Source organism: Arvicola amphibius, chromosome 3, assembly GCF_903992535.2.
Source record: "Arvicola amphibius chromosome 3, mArvAmp1.2, whole genome shotgun sequence".
NCBI classification, from domain to species: Eukaryota; Metazoa; Chordata; class Mammalia; order Rodentia; family Cricetidae; genus Arvicola; species Arvicola amphibius.
The window spans coordinates 43,059,553-43,078,517 of NC_052049.1; the positions used below are offsets into that span (position 1 = coordinate 43,059,553).

At 43.4% G+C, this 18,965-nt stretch overlaps 1 protein-coding gene across 3 annotated transcripts in view; it reads left to right on the top strand.

Moving 5' to 3' along the window:
* Window positions 1-305: 305 nt before the first annotated feature.
* Window positions 306-18,965, top strand: part of LOC119809667 (regulator of G protein signaling 7 binding protein) — a 103,646-nt gene continuing 84,986 nt past the window's right edge. For 2 of the 3 annotated variants that reach the window (XM_038322652.1, XM_038322655.1), the window contains exons 1-2: window positions 306-702; window positions 1,595-1,761. In XM_038322652.1, the coding sequence (XP_038178580.1) occupies window positions 538-702; window positions 1,595-1,761 (332 nt within the window). In that variant the 5' untranslated portion in view covers window positions 306-537. Of the gene's footprint in view, window positions 703-887; window positions 948-1,594; window positions 1,762-18,965 lie in introns of those variants that run through there. The other variant, XM_038322654.1, reaches the window with a different exon arrangement.

Here is an 18,965-nt window from a genome sequence, read left to right on the forward strand (position 1 = left end):
TGCCTGCTGCGGATCAGTTCGCCCCTTCCAGGCCTGGCGACTGAGGAGGGAGGGGAGAGGCGAGCGGCGCACCGCTGCGGGAAGACACCGAAGCAAGAGCGACACCCCTTCCCGCCCCCCACCTTGCAGCGCAGGCTTTTGAACGCCGCTTCCCCCATCTGAATGGAAACTCGGAACCGCCCGGCGGCGCGTTTCTCTTCGCTCAGTCTGTCAATCCATGCCGAGAAGAAGGCGGTGCAAGTCCGCGCCAGCAGCGTCCAGCTCCCGGGACAGGGCCGGCAACGTTGCTGAGCAGAACTTGATTGCGCCTCTTCGTCGCTGCTAGTGGAAGCGATGCTGCACCGCACAGACAGCGCTTCCCCGGCTCTCCTTCAGGCTGAAGGTTACCCACCCGCGCAGCCAGCCGCAACCTTGTGAGCCGCGCGCGCCTCAGGTCCGGGCTCCGGCTGCTCCGCGGCGGCGTGCAGGGGGCAACCACCGGGCCGCCCGCGCCGGGGCGCACTGCACCAGCGGCTTCGGCTTGGTGGATGTGTATGCATGAGTTCTGCACCGAATGGGCGCAAAAAGCGCCCCAGTCGGTCCACCCGCTCCTCGATCTTCCAGATCAGCAAGCCTCCGCTGCAGAGCGGGGATTGGGAGCGCAGGGGCAGCGGCTCCGAAAGCGCCCAAAAAACCCAACGAGCCCTGGACGACTGCAAGATGGTGGGTGAAAACTGCGCCTTTCCCCCTTTTTTTCCTTTTTTTAAGGGGGGGTTGTGGGAGTCGTGTATCTTAATCGTTTGCTTGAGTGCCAGCCACTCCCCACCCTCAGCCTCTCCATGCCGATCACGTGCATTATGTACTATTTTTAAATCTGCACTCCCCCAGATGCGGGGTGACACCCAGGTCGAAATGGCCCTGCTAAGGAAAGAGTCATGGGTCTGGATCCTGGGAGTCAGAGACTAAAGGTGATGCCTCTACCCTTGGAAGAATGGTAGACGCGAAAGGGGGTGACCAGGCTGGCTCGCCAGGGAAAGAGGGTGGGGGTGCGGCTGTGTGCTGACACAGTAACAAACAAACCCAAACAGAGCGCAGGAGCGCTGCAGAGGCGATGAAAGGTCCCAGCGCAGAGGACAGGACATGGCCAGTGTTTCTGTCAGGGTCCAAGCCAGAAGCTTCGGCGGCGGCCCGGCTGGAGGTGGAAGGTTTGCTTGTTGTGTCCTATTTTTCCCCCCGTGCCACTTCAAATCCATGTCCTAGCAGTAGCGGAGAGAGTATCTATTTCAGAGCCCCCAGCATCATTCTCTAGTGGCCTGGGAGTGGCTTGACAGCTTTCCAAAGATGTACTTGCTCTTCAGAAACCGAGTCTATAAGTGGGGGTAATTGGGACCGCAAACGGAGCTTCGATGGCTAGCTTGCTGAGGGAAAACAAACATTGGTTTTGGATAAAGAGACTTGCCACTCCTGTGCCTTTAGCTTTAAATGGGTTCCTTAGTTACAGATTTGGGGTGCCAGCTCAGACAGAGGTCAGTAAAATCTCCGTTTATGTACACAAAAATAGTTAAGGTCTGATGATAAGTGAATGTTTAGTGAAAGAAATTGGTTTGTTTTCTAGCTTGTCCAAGAGTTCAACACACAAGTGGCCCTGTACCGAGAGTTGGTCATTTCTATCGGGGACGTCTCAGTCAGTTGCCCCTCACTACGAGCGGAAATGCACAAGACAAGAACCAGAGGCTGTGAAATGGCCCGTCAGGCACACCAAAAGCTGGCTGCCATCTCAGGGTAGGAGATGCTTGACTTTATCTGATAATTCGTGTACACGATGCATGGACACTAAGAGGATTCTGTGGTGACTGGAACTTCAGAATGATCTCTACAAAGCAAATCTGATTTTAACCAACCATCCTGGGATGAGTGAGTTCTTAATAAGGAAGCTGTGTTATTGGGATGATAGACAGAAAGACAGACAGACAAACACAAATGCATGCACATGTGAGATTTGGTCACAAACTGACTTTTTAAAAAGTTAACTTTCAGTTAATAAACTGGAACTGGGAGCTTAGAGTTTTGGTGAGGGAATGTGTGCCCCTTAAAGTTACATTTTTCTGTTTGAAGATGATTTTTTGCCATCTTCTGCTAGACAAAAGGCCTACGCTGGAGAGAGAACATCTTTGCTAAATCTTAGATTTAGTAAGCTATTTATGTCAGGTGATACATTTCTATGGTGCTGCTTGAAGTGAGTAAAATAAAACCTTGGGTAAAAATTACATTCTTTACTAGATATGAAAGGAAGTTTTGACCCAAGTGAAGGTTGTTTTGTTGTTGCTGCTGCTGTTTTTGCTTTGTTTTGTTTCTGCACATTGGAGATATTGACAAATTTAAGCTAACATTAGCTAGATTTATCCCTGCCCCATTTTTATTTGTTTTTTATCGTATTTATGAATTCTCAAATCCATGGAAAATGCTAATAGAGTAAACTAAAACTCCTTTTCTGGGATCCCATCTGGACCTCAGTTTCGGGAAAGAACCAACGATTTGCCAACAGTTGTTGTCAAACTAGGTATGCCCAGAGGCATTGTGGGAATTCTTAGAGACGCTGTGTTTGATTCTGTCCTAATCTAGCCTTCATGCAGGTTTTATTTTGTGAGTGTGGCTTTATCATAATGCAAGTGTAGATGTGTCTGCTCACGTGATGATGCTGCAGACCGATCACTTAGGAAACAGAATTAATGTCCCTCTTTCCATCTTCAGTGCCGACAATATACAATAACATTACTGGCATATGAAGTTGAGTAAGTCATGTTACTTTTTAAAGCAACTCATTTATGTTTGACAATAGGAATTTTATTTCATAGAAAAGATAAGTTTCCTCATTTACTTGAAGAGAGGGATACACAAAATACCACGCAACCCTATTTTATTTAGGAGTAATGTGGAGAAACTTTATCCTTTTCTATTGAGCTGTATTTAACGGACAGTACGCCTGGGAAGTAATTGGGAAGGAAGTGTTTCAGGATATCACTCTAACAAACACCAAGAAACAGCAGCGTGGGGAAAGTGACGCGGAGTGATGGTCAATTGAAAAGCAGAAAAGACTGACTGGGAAGGAGAGTAGGTTTGGACAGGAGCTTGATGCTCATCACTGAAAGTGAGCATTTATGGAGGTGAATTCAAGACAAGGTCATATCCAGAGCCCCTTCTAGTCAAAGCTCAAAATGAGAACATATTCCAGTAAGAGAGGGCGGCTGGGGGAATGGGCAGGAGCTCATCAGTCGAGTTTGCTGTGCTTGTGAACTGAGTTTCTTCTCTGAATCACTTAGGTAAGAGTCTAAACACACTGGGTAAATGTTGAGAATTGAGGATGCAAAGTGTCTTGGATTTACTCAGAGCCTGGCAACTCTTCGCTGCTTGCTTATCTGTTAATCTGGAGTTGATGCTCATGGAGGCAGTTTTGTAAGAATTGGTGGGAAACAAGAGTGCTCTTAGATCTCTATAAACATAAAATTCCACAGTAGCCTAGCATAGAACTTGACACATTCCCCTTTAAAAAAATAATTAAATGCAATTTAACACTCTTTATAAGAAGTGACAGCAATATAATTGGAGGAAGCCCCTTGAGTTACTTACCATCTGGGCTCTACTAATGAAGGATGTGATTCCCTTTGGTGGAATTCTGTTTCTGAGACTGCTTTATTATGTGGCTCTCATTCCAAGCTTGATGCGAAGACTGGCAGGAAGGCCATAAGATTCACTGCACAGTTTGAAGCAGGGGGTGAGAAGTACACAGATTGCTGGGCAGAGTAGAAAGACCGAGTTTATTGAGTGTCTAGGATGTGTCGTCTGTGAGGAGGATTGCTATACCTGGTCTGCAAGTAAGGCTCAGAGCTACTGGGTAGTTCTTCAAAGACTCAGCTAAAATTTGCCACGGAGTCAATTGAACTTCACACTTCCTTTCCTCTGAAGCCCCACTCTTTTCTCTAAGTAAAGTGTTATATAAAAGGATTTTTTTATTATTGCTAAAATATGGGTAAATTTTAAAAAGAATAATCCATATAAAAGAAGTCATAAAATATTTCACATTGTATGATTTTACTTATATTAGGTGTCATTTCCTCAGGGGGGGAAAAACTAATCTATAGAGATAGAAAGTAAATTAGTGGTTGCCTGAGACTGGTGGGAATATAGAGTGCCTCTTTTGAGGATAATAGAATTATTATTTAGTATAATAGAATTATTTTAGGATTGGACAATGGTGGCACTTGTAGAACTTTGTGTCTTTACTAAAGCTCACTGAACTTCCCACTAAAAATAAGTTAATTTGAGGATACCTCAATAAGTTTTCTTTAAAGATGCTGCCACCATCAGTATGGTTAACACTGGATTTATTTGTTGGCATCATTCTTTCTACTCATATAGCTTATGATAAAGCAGCATACACTGTAGGAAACAAAGAAAAGCAAAACTTGCCCTTTGCCTTCGTCAAAATGCCTGTACAATAGTCGTACCACAACACTAATGTGTTGTTATTGGTAGGAATACAGACAGTTAAGGCAAGACTTCGGAGAATAACTGAACTCTTAAGACACCTCTTCCTAGTCCATGAGCCCAGTTTGGGAGGAGGAAGGAAGGAGGCAGGGAAGATTAAAGTGAAGCAAGATTGGAAGGCAAAACGACAAAAGTAATTGCAAATGATGCCACAGTCACGTTATGACTCTCATCTCTGACTAACTGAAGCCTTCTGGGGATGACAGTGTTCTCGCTGACTAGCTCTGGGTACCAAAGTCATCTTTACAAACATGATCCGCATTATCTCAGGCTGTGTTTGGGTCAGCGGCTGGTCCAGCAAGTCCTTTGCTTTCAAAGTACAAGGTTCTTCAGAATTGACCTTAGATGTCTTCTCTGACAGGGGTGTGAAACCCCTATGTCTTTACAACCCAGATCCTTCTCTAGATGGTACACCTGGGGAGATGGAGTGGGGGTGGAATGCTTAAAGATCAATATTAAAAATGGTTCACAAACTCCCTTAAACATAAAACATAGAAAGCTGACTTATTAGGCAGGTCAAAATAGCATTGCTCTGCCCTGTTTGGTGTGGAAGGCAACAATCTAGACTCTGTCTCTTTGGGATTCCTTTCCAAAATGACTTCTGAGACTTTTGTGGAATTCATGCTCTGAACCTCACTCAGTTCTTTATCTAACAGTTTGTTTTCATGCTTGATCCCAGGCGGTTGAGAGGAGTGTGTGGACTCAGTAGACAGAGAAAAAATTCATGTGTCCAGCCTGTATGGTGGCATGTCCCCATCAGAGGCTACTCTGGGGCTAAAACCCGGTTTCTTTCTTCTGTTCTAGTGCTGAAACACCCCTTTCTTGGAAAGACAAAAAGGGAGTACCCAGGGAGCCAACATCCTCCAGAAAGCTTCAGGGCTGTTCTGTGACTAGAGTACTTATGGTGGGGATCATGTCCCCAGTATTGTTTCTAGGGTGTCTCTGTTGGACTGGGACCTCCTCACACCTATACCTTATCTTAACAGCTCTTGAAGAGTCAAAGTGAAGAACGGAAAAGGACAGATCCTATAAAGAGCTGTAAAGAGGATATTGTGAGAGGCAAGATTAGAAAGAGCACTGACTCTAAAGTAAATTAGACCCGGATGAAGTCCTGCCTTCATCCACGGCTTACTAAAGACACACATGGAGGTCAGTGAGCAGACTGCTTCACAGTGTGGCCAGACTGTCAGCACTGCTATTCACAAGTAGTGTGACCCTGGGCAGAAGGATTGTCACCCTCCACCTCGGGTTCTTAAGACAAATAAAGCCAACATGTAATAGAACCAAATCTCATGGCATTGTGAAGAAACCGGCTGTCACATAGTGAGGGCTGTCATTACATTCAGGTCAGTATTTATATAACTATGAAAACACTGAGAACTCAGATTGCCAAGAAAGACTCGTTTAAATTTTTATATTAATCCATCAAATACTTTTCAAATAAATGCTTTAGCAGGAATAAATTTTGTTTGCCTTTCTTTCTTACATTATCTTCTGAAGTATTTTCTATATTGAAAATGCCCCTAGAGAGCCATCTAATGTCCTATTCTTGAATACTTTGCATATGATATGGAGATGTGAAGGGTTGAAAGTCAGAATTATTTTCTTTATGTAAGTCAGTCTAGATCATTCGCAAGTCATAGAATGCTTACAGAATCTTTAACCTGGTTCTTTATGGTCTTCATGACATTGAACATTTCTGCTGAAATCACTGTACACCTAAATGACAGGGCTGAATTGATTGACTTCTCAGCACCTTACCTTCATGACTGCAGCATTCTGTATTAGTTAATGTAGAATCACAAGGAAGGGTGCTTGTTTGTGGAACTGAACTATGAACATCATAAGCACCACACAGAGGGTTCAGTGATGAAAACCTAAAAATAATGTTGGGGAATCTGAACCTAACTCCAGTCACAAAAACATGCTAACCCTCTGATGGCCTTCTGCTGCAATGTGCTGAATACCATAGGGAACCAAAACTGCAGGGTCTGGGGTTTTTCCTCCAGCAATGATTTCCCAACTAGCTAGGCCAGCGTTTTTCTTTCCCCTCCCCCTCGGTGTGTTTCAGTTTTGTTTGTTTTCTATTCTGATTTTTTAAAAAATATTCTATATTTCCCAGTCCTACTTCTGATTCTGTTCCATTCCTTTGTTCTGTGTGTTGAGAAGTTGAGGTGTGTGAGGGAGAAGGATGAGAACAGTGGCTGAGTCACAGTGTCCCTTTGGACACTCTGGCTGAGGCAGGAGCAGTTATGTGGGGTGGAAGACTGATGAGTATCTAAGGGACCAGGGATACAGGTCCACAGCTTTCTTTGAGTCTCATGATGGAGGATGTACTGGCTGGGCAGTAGCAGCCTCAGCTGTTAGCAAAAAGACCTGTGGTTGGCAGGCATGCCGGGACATCCAGTCCGACCTTCATCTTACCTTCCTATATGTGTGTGTTTTCCTTATAAAAGAACTTCTCTCTCACTGGGCTAAGAGTGAAAGACAAGTTACAGAGATGGTACTCAGTCAGAGGATGATGGAATCACAATTCTGAATCCAACGCCAAGAATCATGATCTAAAAATGTCATAGGCTAGGTGGCTCAAACAGCAGAAAAATGTTGACTCAGCCTATGAAGCTGAGAAGGCCAAGTCGAATAGCTGAGCAAAGTTGACTATGCGGAACTCTCCCCCACCACGCTCTTGGCTTCTGGGGGTTTGCTAGCAGTCTTTGATGTTCTTTGGCTTGTTGAAGCATCTCTGCCTTCACCTTCACTTGGCATTTCCCTGTGAGTATGTCTGTATCTAAATGTCCCCATTTTGCAAGGATACCCAACTTATTTGTTAGGAGTCCACCCTAACTAGGAGTCCAGTGTGATCTTACTCTACTTTAACTCATACCTGCAGGACATGATTTCTGCAGACAGGTCACATTCTGAAGCACTTAAGTTGGAGGTGACATGATTCAACACACCACAAACATTCTTGATTCTGCTTTGTCTAAATGGGAGGAGGACAGTGAAGGTAGAGTTTTGTCCAGAACTTTCTACATGCCCTCCACTCTCACAAAACAACAGCCCAAGACCAAATGTTTTATATTTGCACAATTGTAGTTTCTCTGAGGGGTGGAATTTGGGACAAAAGAATGAAATGGATACGTTCTAAGTCCCCAATATGGCTAGTGCCTTGTTTCACCCAATTTAACTGTTGGTACACGAAGGTAAACCAAGAACCCAAACACAAGAGAGTAGGGAAGAGACCACCCAATGGTATGTGAGGCATCACTCACTCTCCCTCCCCGGTTTGCGTGGGAGGATGAGCAAGCAGTGGTCCCTTAATGGCTTAAGTGGTCCTCTAATAGCGCTACTTAAGAGCCATTAGCATCATCCCCACCAAGTGACAAGGTACCGACACACAGCCATGTGAAAAGAGTGCCTGCTTAGTTGGTTTATTTGTTAATATGGCTACTCTACAAGTCTCAGGCTGCCTTCAAACTTTCTATCTCCCTGCCTCAGCCTCCCAAGTTCCAGAATTACAGCCCTCTGCCACCGCATCCTGCTTATAAGAGACCATTATTAGCAACTTATATTAGACCATTATAAACCCAATGTGATATGGACTTCCAAAAAGTGATCTCCTATTGCCTGTGAAGTTTCCCCTTCTTACTATTTTAACAGATCAAATGGCTTTCACCTTCTTTGGGTTTTCTTAATAAATGCTCCCATTAGAGAGAAAATTGCATCTAGAATGCACTTTACAAGATCTACCATCGCTTCATTATTTAATGAAGTGCTGGAGAAGAAGGTCATGCTTCTTTCCTGTCTGTATCCTTTGTGACAAGGTCAGTGGTGCTGTGTCTTATAGTTTTATTATGTTTACAGGTATTTTAAAATTGATTCTTGAATTCTTATCTTGACTTTAGTGAGTTTGGAGAGATTAATCATTGTGCACCACTTTGGCCAGAGTTGACTTTCTGTGTCATAATTTGTAAACTAATATACTGATTTGAAGAACACGACAAGGAAGCATTCCGGGGGCTTACTCCTTCATTACTACAGCAAGTCAGTGGTCAATGTGTGTTCTAGAGTTATGGTTAAGGTACCATTTAATTTAGGTCATTGCACAAAACTTGGCTTGTGGCTTCATCTTGCGTAGTGAATAATCACTAGGCACTGAGCTGCCTTTTTAGAATTGTGTTCTAAACCTTTAGTGCTTGAAAGCGTGGCTGTGCTACAGGCTAGGAAGATACCAGGACATGGTGTGGCCATAGTGGCAACTCGATTGCTGGGTTATTTATTCATTTCTCTACTTTGGAAGATAAGAGCGTATATGTGCACATATGTCAAGATGAGGGGTTGACATCATATGTCTGCCTCAGTTACTCTCCACTTTACTTTTAGAAAGACAAAGTTCCTCACTAAACTTGGAGCTGGCTGATTTGGCAGGACTGCCTGGCCAGCAAGCCCCAGGATCCCCACCCTAGCAAATACTTCCCCAGTATTGTGATTATAATGTTGTACCACTCTGCACAGCTCTTTATATGAGTTCTGGGGTTTGAACTTGGGTCCTCATTTTTATTGACTTATTCATCTCCCCAACCTCCACAATACACACACACACACACCACACACACACACACACACACACATACACTCGCACACATACACACACACATACATACACACATACATACATATTAAACCTCATGAAAAATGTAGTTGCTTATATATAGTTGTATACAGATTTAAACACATACAGAGCAAATTTATTTATGAGATCGGATCTTGTTGGATAAAGCATCCAAGCCTTTAAATTATTTTACAAACAAATGGTTCTGAATGATGGAAGACCATAGATAACAATCAGATCAACCAAAAGCTCACATTCTCAGCCACAGACACATATTAAGCTACGAATAGACATTAAGATCACAGACTAGAAGGAGCTGCAGCCTAGTAAGTTCTTCAGTCATGGCTACCTTGATGTTACCCTCACCGACAACCTCCCATAGTATTATATTGTTTTCGGTATGTGTTGAGCTTCCTGTTTTCAACAAATCTGTAACCATCCTGAGCTCGGAGACCTATCTACCCAGGACATCTCCTCTTTCTGCTTCCTAGCTGGGCTGCCTGCCTTCAGTCCCTGACCTCTTGTCTTCAGTTTAGTCCCTGGCTCCAGACTAATCCCCCTTATAAACGTTCTTCTGATCTTGCTACCTCTGTGCTTTAAGACTTCCAGAGATTCCCTGTTGCCTAAAGCAGTATTTCTCTGATGTGAGCCCTGGACCATCCACACGGAAATCACCGGCCTTCAGGTCTGAAAATCTAAGAATTCTGGGCATGAGGCCCGAAAGTCCAGACTGTTAACAAGAATCACGGCATTCCCCCGAGACTCTGGAACATACTACACAGAGACCTGCTGGCCTAACCCAGTAGTTCTCAGCCTAAGCCACCCAGGGGAATCACAGATGTGGCTCCAAACATTTGTCGCCCTGGCTTTCGTGCCTAGAGTTTCTGATTCAGTAGGCCTGGAACGCAGCAGAGGCACTGGATTTTTTTTTTTAATCTTCCTACAAGAGCATCAGAAAGGATTTTGTTTGCCTACATTAAAATAGAACAAAAAAACTTCAAAGACACCAGAGGCTCATCCTCTCACAGGAAAACCTTAGAATGGGCAATTCAGAATCAGGTACAGAGGCTCATGAAATCATGATTCTACTTTATTTCTAGTTCATGGCATTTGTCTGCAACTTCATTTTATGATTCAAGACTGTGAGAGGAGTTCCAGCCCTGGACCCCAGAAAGAAAATAAGAGGGTCAGGGTCTTTGAGGAGTTCCAACCAGAGCTCCGTCTGGAACTACATCTAATGGTCACATAGCCCCTGCACACACACTCTCTGACTAGACAATGTATTCTTTTCTTACTATTTTTATTAAATAAAATATTATTATTACTAGAAAAAATGGACAGACGGAGCTTTGAAATTAACTAATAATGTTTGGAACATACTTACCTTATTTCTTAGCCTAGTCTTCTACTCCTTCTAAACACTTTTTGTTCTTTAAGTACATAAAGCAGGAGAACCATATCCCGTTACTTCTCACACATGCTCGCTGTACTCAGCCAAAAGGGAAAGTATTTCTGAATACCAACTTCAATTCTAGTCTCACTTTGGCCTGTCAGACTACTTACATTGAAAACCAAAACAGAAGCATGAGGCTCCCCTCAACTCATCCCCCAAATTTAAGAATGTGTTTCTGCCTTTTAGTAACGTAAAAGACATGAAGTTCAGAAAACACTTTGGAGGGCAAGACGTTAGGCCAAGGGCCTTTGAAATGTCCCGAGGATAATTTTCACAAGGCAGAATGTGAAATGAGATAAGGCCGGGAAGGAAAATCAAGATTGGCACTCGAGAAGTTAGTACTTAAAACTTTACCTGGCATTGAGTGGTCCTCAGGAACAAAAGCAGACAAGCAAAAGTATTTTAAATCCCCTTCAGTAAATGGAGATTTATTCAACAGTTAAACTACGGTGAACTCATATGAATGAAAGGTGGCAGGAGCCACACAACACAAGAAACCAGGTGAGCTAAGGTCAGGATTATAATGAGTTCATTAAAGGACATTGAAATTAAAGTGCAGTTTATTACATAAACAACATTGTAGAGTTAAGTCATCACCATGTTTACCCAATAATTCCCTAAACTGTGATACGATGTGTATGGTAATATCATCTATGGGAAATCATTCCTGTATAACCCAGAAGTCAGCACCCCCAGAAGCCACACATTCTCCCGGCCGCTATGACAAACCAACAGACAAGGGTCTAGCAGTCACACTGTGTGACAAGGGTGACCAAGAAATGCAAATTAGAAAGAACATTTCAAATTGTGATAATCACAGTGGCAAAATCCAAACAAGATTGCAACATTAAAGATTTACAGATGAAGGGCACTGGGCTACTTCCAGGCAGTATGGTCAAAGAGTCCCTTCCGATGTGATTTTCTTTCTGGATAGCTGACTTTCGGAAGGAACCAAGCTTGTGATAATCTGAGCAAAAAGCATTTCAAGGCAGAGGGAAAAGAAAGCATAATTGTTTTAGGAATGAATTAGCCCTGGCATGTCTGAAAAAGAAAGAAGGGAGAAAGGACTGTGTTATCAGTTCAGACTTGTCTTCAGTTATTAAGTGACATCAACCACACAGTGACTTAGTCCCTCAGGCTTTTCCTGCCACTGCTGTTGTAGCTCCAGAAATTGTCACTGTGTCCTTGGAAATTTAGGCAGAAAATGAAGATGTTAGTGAGTTACACGGGTCCCTGCATAAAAGACTTTCTCAGAATACCCAAACAGCAACTTACATGAGTACCTCATTGGCCAGGATCATAGCAAGGGAGTTCCATGATTCCAAGTCCCATGCATACACCTCTCTTTGTGCTATATGTCCAGGAAGAATAAAAATTCCTGATTTATTAGCCAACGGGATTCTCCCCTGAACTAAAGGGCAGGATCTCTCTCTCTCTCTCTCTCTCTCTCTCTCTCTCTCTCTCTCTCTCTCTATCTCTCTATCTCTCTCTGTGTGTGTTATCTGTGTCTGTGTGTGTCTGTGCATGTCTGTGATATGTGTGTCTGTGCACATATGAGTTCAGATGTGCACATGTGAAGGTCAAAGAACAACCTCATTCTGGGCCATCACCTTCCATCTTGGTTGAGACAAGACTGAACACACTAGGCTGGGTGGTCATGAGCTCCTGGACATTCTTCTGTTTCCCATCTTTCCACAGCAACATTGGATAACAGGCAAAAACTATCATGCTTGACTTTACATGGGTTCCGGGATCTTAATTCAGGTCTTCACACGTGTGTGGGAAGCGCTGTAACCATCTCCCCAGCTCCAGGGGAGGAAATCTAGCAAAACTAGTGGAAAGCTGCTTGTGAACTGTGAAGAAAAGTGCTCAGCGTGCCCGTCTCCTTCATTTCCTCCCTTCCTTCACATTTCCTCCATTATGGCCAGATGGTGTCCTAGGCTCCAGAGCATGAAGGTGAATGAAACACAGCTCCTCTTTGAGGATGGATGCCCAGCATTTGTATCGAAACTGACTTATAAACAAATCCTTACGAAATGGTGGGATTGGAACGTCCAGGAGTCAGAGTGGAGTCGTAAGGGAAGCAGCTGTCAGTTTGGATCAGTGAGGTCTGGCTAAGGAAAGAAAATGATGCTTAGAGAGGCAAATGGAAATGTCCTTTCTCTTTTCTTTGTGTGTCCTTGGGCATTTTGCCAGGGAAACCTCAAGAGACGCTATCCGGTCTTGAACTCAGAGGACTTTATTTTTATTTACTTAACTTTTTGAGATGGGAATCTCAGTATCTTGCAAAGGGTGGCCTGAAGCTCCTGGGCTTAAACAATTCTCAAATATGTATGTAGAGACTACATACATAAGCCATCACACCTCGTCAGTGATAGGAATTTGAATATGTTATGAGATGTAAAGCTCTTGTTTCTCTCTCAGGGATTCTACTACATGTCCTACACCCTTTGCGCACACTGCTTTCTGGTTTAATGAGTTCAGGTGAAATAATTTTTGCTTACTGTGGTGGTTTGAAAGAAAATGGTCTATAGTGGCCACGTGGGAGTCGCACACATGCAGGGCTGGGGGCAAGCAGCAGAACTGCAGGAACCACAGGAAGCTGTGTTGGGCTCTGGGAAACCATGTGGGTGCCCTGTGGGGTGGCAGAAAGAACAGGAGCAGAAAGAGAGAAAGCTTCCCCCTCTCTTTCTTTCTCTCTGTTATTGATTTTATACAGCTATACATTTTTCTCTGCTCCTCTCTCTTCTTCTCTCCTCCCCTTTAACACTCTCCCATGATCCCCATGTTCCCAAATTACTCAGGAGATCTTGCCTTTTTCTACTTCTCATGTATGTCTCTCTTAGAGTCCTCATTGTTGTCTAGGTTTCTGGGATTGTGATTTGTAGGCTGGTTTTCTTTGCTTTATGCTTAAAAACCACTTATGAGTGAGTACATGTGATAATTGTCTTTCTGGGTCTGGGTCACCTCACTCAATGTGTTATTTTCTAGCTCCATCCATTTGCCTGCAAATTTCAAGATGTCATTTTTTTTTCTGCTGTGTAGTACTCTGTTGTATAAATGTACCACATTTTCCTTATCCATTCTTTGGTCAAGGGGCATCTAGGTTGTTTCCAGGTTCTGGCTATGACAAACAATGAGGCTATGATCATAGCTGAGCACATGTCCTTGTAGTATGATTGAGCATCCTTTGGATATATACCCAAAAGTGGTATTGCTGGGTCTTGAGGAAGGTTGTTTTCTAATTTTCTGAAAAATCGTCATACTGATATCCAAAGGGGCTGTACCAGCTTGCACTCCCACCAGCAATGCAGGAGTGTTCCCTTCACCCCACAAGGTCTCCATCATAAGTAAGATCTTAACCAACCCCACATCAGACAGAAGTCTGATCTCCAAAATATACAAAGAACTCAAGAAATTGGTCATCAAAAGAACAAATACTCCAAAACAACAACAACAAAAACAAAACAAAACAAACAAACAAACAAAAAAAAAAACCGGAGTACAGACCTAAATAGAAAACTCTCAACAGAGGAATCTAAAATGGCTGAAAGACACTTAAGGAAATGCTCAGCATCCTTAGTCATCAGAGAAATGCAAATCAAAGTAACTCTGAGATTCCATCTTACACCTATAGGAATGGGCAAGATCAAAAGCTTTCCTCTCTTAAGGAGAGGTTCAACCTTAAGACCCGAAAGGCAAACAGCCAGCCACTGGCTGTCACCTCGACCTCAGTCTGAAATGGTGATCCTGCCTACAGGAATCTCAGGAGACTATGTCTGACAGCTGTTTCCTCCCACTTTATAATCCTCTCTAGTTCTGGGATTAAAGGCATGCACTGCCTGGTTTCTATTGTGGCTAATACTGGGATTAAAGGTGTATGTCATTGTGGCTACTGGGATTAATAGTGTGTGCTACCATTACCTGGTTTGTAATGCTGACTAGTGGGGCTGCTTTACTCTCAGGTCTTCTGGCAGGCTTTTATTTATTAAAATACAATTGAAATGTCTCTACAATGGTCCCAAAAGGGAGTGGTACTATTAGGAAGTGTGGCCTTGCTGGAGGAAGTGCGTCACTGTGGGGACAGGCATTAAGGTCTCTTTTTTGCTCAAGCTTCCCTCAATGTGGCAGTCAGTCAACTTCCTGCTGCCTGCAAGATGAAGTACTCTCAGCTCCAGCACCATGCTCCCCATCGTGATGATAATGGACTAAATTCTGAAACTGTAAGCGAGCCCCCTCAATTTAATTTTTTTTTATAAGAGTTGTATAACCATAGTGTCTCTTCACAGTAGAGAAGATTAATATTTTTCAAGCTTGGCACACTGAGTGGCAACTGCTTTTACCTATATATGTGGACCAACCAACCTATAGTAGGTCAACCTATTCACAGTGACCTACTCACAGAACCAATTCTGTAGTGTGCGGGCATTGGGGTTATTTTGCCAGCTGGAGAGCTTGCCCCATCGCTGTAAGATGGCATCCCTATCCAGGGCAGGTAAGATTCGGAGCTGTCTCCAAATTCTAGGTGAGGCACATGGACAAGCCTTCCCACATACTGGAAATGTTAGAGACCTTTAAAATTTTCATTTTGTAATAAATTGGCATTCTGAAATGTTGAGACATATAGCCTGCTAGGGCTTGAACACTGGTCTCTCTGGTGCTAGTTTCTCTATTTTTTTGTCCTCACAAAACTTTTCTTTCCTGATCCTGGGGTTGCAATCCTTCCCATCTTCTGCCGCACACTAATATTTGAGAATCCCTCCTGCCCTGGATACACTTCCAATTCCTCAGTTGCCTCTTCCTCACCAGGCACATTGCTGACGTGCAGTTTTTAAAGTTTCCTCAGAAAGGAAAAACAGGAGGAAAGAAAACGAACAAAACGATGGCCCGATTGAAGCTGTCAGGAACATGAAAATGGATCTTGGCTCTGCGTTCCTGAAGCTTCAGCACTTTTCTCTGGACCCCAAATTTTCCAGAATTTTTCCCCCTCATAATCATGTTTATTCAGATTGTTCCATCTGGCATCTTTCTTTCTTGGCTGATCAACTACACAAGTCCTAAAAATGACCCTGTAGGCTGAGACTTTGATCCAATTCGGAATTTTAGGTCATTTGAGAAAAAAAGCAGCCTGCTTCATCCCAGTGCAAGGTATTTTAGCTGAAGCTGGACATCCCAGCACCGTAACAATATTGTCCACCCAGCTGCCTTCCAGAACACCAGGGGCCACAGCAATAAAAAGAAAATGGTGCCAAATGCGGGAGGGGCTCGAGCATGACAGCTTCCTGCTGGTAACAAGAATCCTCACGAGACAGACCTTTCTACTCCTGCCACCCACTCACTGGAGAAGTATATGAACCCTTTATGTTTTCATTCGTGCTGCCTTCACTAATAAACATCTAATTTCTCATTTGGATCTTGGGTATCAATTCCTAATTTTTCATTGCCACAAACACTCACATTGATCTTACAAAGAGCAAATTATCCCCTTTAGTCTTATGAAAATATTCCTGACATAGGAATAATTCAAGGAACAAAAGGAGATTCAATCCCAAAAAAATGTTCCCAGTGTACAATAACTTCTTGTCCCTAAAAACTTCTTGAGTGGGACATCACAAATATTCAAGGAGTTGTGCCATCATATGTAGTTAATAAAATATATTCTCCTCTAGTCCATCCTATCTATCTGTAACAAGGAGCACTTGAGACATGCGCAGACTAAGAAGTCAGTAAGGGGAAAGTGAGGCAAGGATTCACCCACCATATTAATCTCAAGTTCCTGCCTTACTGGCCCTCTATTAGCTGGTACAAAACTCCACTTGTTTGCCTGCTCTGAGCCGCATTGTGCTCATACACTGTAGACAGTGTACACAGACATCCCTGCAAGGATGGGCCCCAAGTTCTTCCTTCCCAAAAGAGCCAGATGAGGAAAGAACTTGCCAGAATCTTTCTGGCTCCATGATTTGGGGATGGGTGTTTGTGTGAGGACAGCTGTTGTCTCCCCAGAAGAGAAAAGCGCTCATGGTACTGGAGGATGAGGACGAGTGGAACATACCACTCCTTCTGTGTGGGTTCTTATCACCACAAATGACCCAGAGCCCCAACGTTGGGAAGCTTGCCTGGACTGTTTGAAAAGCCCCCACTGTGTGCAGCTCTAGGTTGGGGAGGACTGAGGGAGTCCTTGCTCAAATTTGGCACTGTTTAGGACATAGTTCGTTTCACCCCTAAACATGTAGGACTCAGTTCGTTTTGCCCCTAAACAACCGCAGAGGGAAGACAGGATTTGACAGGCATGGGTCTTCTAAACTAGGTGACTCCTGTAATTCCTCTCCCCACCCCCAGTCACTTTTTCTCACTGTCTGTTTGCATTCCAATGGGAGCATCTGTTGGAGTCTTGTACCATTGCTGAATCATGAGGAAATTGCTCAGATTATTATAGGCCAAAGCATCCACCATCGCGCAGAATGGCTCTACAAATGTTCCTTCCATAAAACAAGCAATATCAACTCTTTTTATATTCATAGATTCAATCTTTCGTTTTCCGAGGCTGAAGTATGTTTTAAGCTCCCAAATCTATTCAGACTTAGTGTGGCTTTAAATGATTTCCTAAGTTTTCCTGGGAGTTATTGCTCTCAGTACCTCTGCAGCTCACGCGTGAGAGTGCAAGGTGAGTTCAAGCATCTATTTAGTGTCTTGTAGAAGCGGTTCTATCCAAGTTCATTCCAGGAGACTCTGGCTCATCGCTTCGGCTTTATAAAGGCATTCTCCTGTTTCTGAGGAGGAAACTCTGTGGGATGTGAGGGGGAACAAGGCAAAGGAGGAGAATGATTCAGATGAAAAGCAGAAAGAAAATGGGAAGGAGGGCCGGATTTGCTCTCTGGGAATTGTGCTGACTAAAGAGTTGGATAGACAAGAAAGGAAGGATGGGGCTGAAGGAAAACAAAAGGGCCTGAATAGCTGGGCTGAGGGGAAAGACGGCGGGCACACGGAGTCTTCAAACTCAGGTCTGATAAGAATCTGTAAAGATGAGGGCAGAGGTGAGATGAGATGAGATCATGTGCCATTATACCCAAAGTGGGTGGCAGACCTGGCTGATTGCTAATTTCCACATGAAATAAGAACAAAGTGTGGCATTTTTATGACTTCTCTCTCTTTCTCTCTCTCTCTCTCTCTCTCTCTCTCTCTCTCTCTCTCTCTCTCTCTCTCTCTCTCTCTCTCTCTCTCTCTCTCTCTGTGTGTGTGTGTGTGTCTTCTCCATCTTTCTTTTTGTATCATGGTATATTGACCCTAGGGTCTCACATATGCTAAGCACAGGCTCTGGCCTACATCCTCAACACTCACATTTTAGTGTAAGACAGGATCTATCTCTAAGCCTGTGTTCTCCAAAACTAATTTAGTGGCCTCAGGAAGGCCTTGAGTTTTTATCTTTGTGCCTCAGCTTCCCATATAACTAGGAATAGCAAGATTGCATTGCCAAGTCTTGCTAGTTAGTTTTTCTTAAGGTACTCTAGGTGCTAGAGGGATAGATAGCTCAGTGGTTAAGAGTTCTTATGAGCTCAGTTTCCAGCACCCAGGTTGGGCTGTTGGCATGTACCTATAACTCCAGCTTCTGGGAATCCAGTACCTTCTTCTAACCTTCGTGGACATCTACACACACACTGACATAGTTATACAAGTGCATGTATCTGTAAAAAATAAAAGAAATATTTTTAAAAGAGACTGCAAGCTTCAGATCTCTGTGTGAGATGTCATAATTTTGGTGCGTGTGCTTAAAGAAAGTCCCCAGAGCAGGAGGTCCTTGGACATCTGTTAATTATCACCTGTCTGCTTGCTCAGAATATGTGTGGGTTGTTGGGTGTGAACAACTGGGACACACCTGTTTAATATGTGCATTTGTCACTGTGACTTCTTTTTTATATTGTTTTTGCTTTTTTTTTTTCGAGACAGGGTTTCTCTGTAGCTTTGGTGCCTTTCCTGGATCTAGCTCTTATAGACCAGGTTGGCCTCAAACTTACAGAGATCCACCTGCCTCTGCCTCCTGAGTGCTGGGATTAAAGTCAGGTCCCACCACCGCCCTGCTGTCACGTGACTTTTATCACTGTAAGTTCTTTATTGTTTTTACAAGTGCACATTATAGGGGGTAAAACTTGTCAATCTCTGTCACTTCATCAACCTCTGACAAATTCATTTAAAAGACAGGGGAGATATATTTTTGGGTTTGAGTAATTAGCTAATAAAAGGCACCCTATGTAATTAGTCTTAGAGATGTTTTAAATACTCCTTGAATTGACCCTAAAAGAATAAACAACAGGTATTTAATATCTATCCTAAAGAAAACTAATATCATAGAGACAGTCTTTTGCATTAAACAGGAGCCAA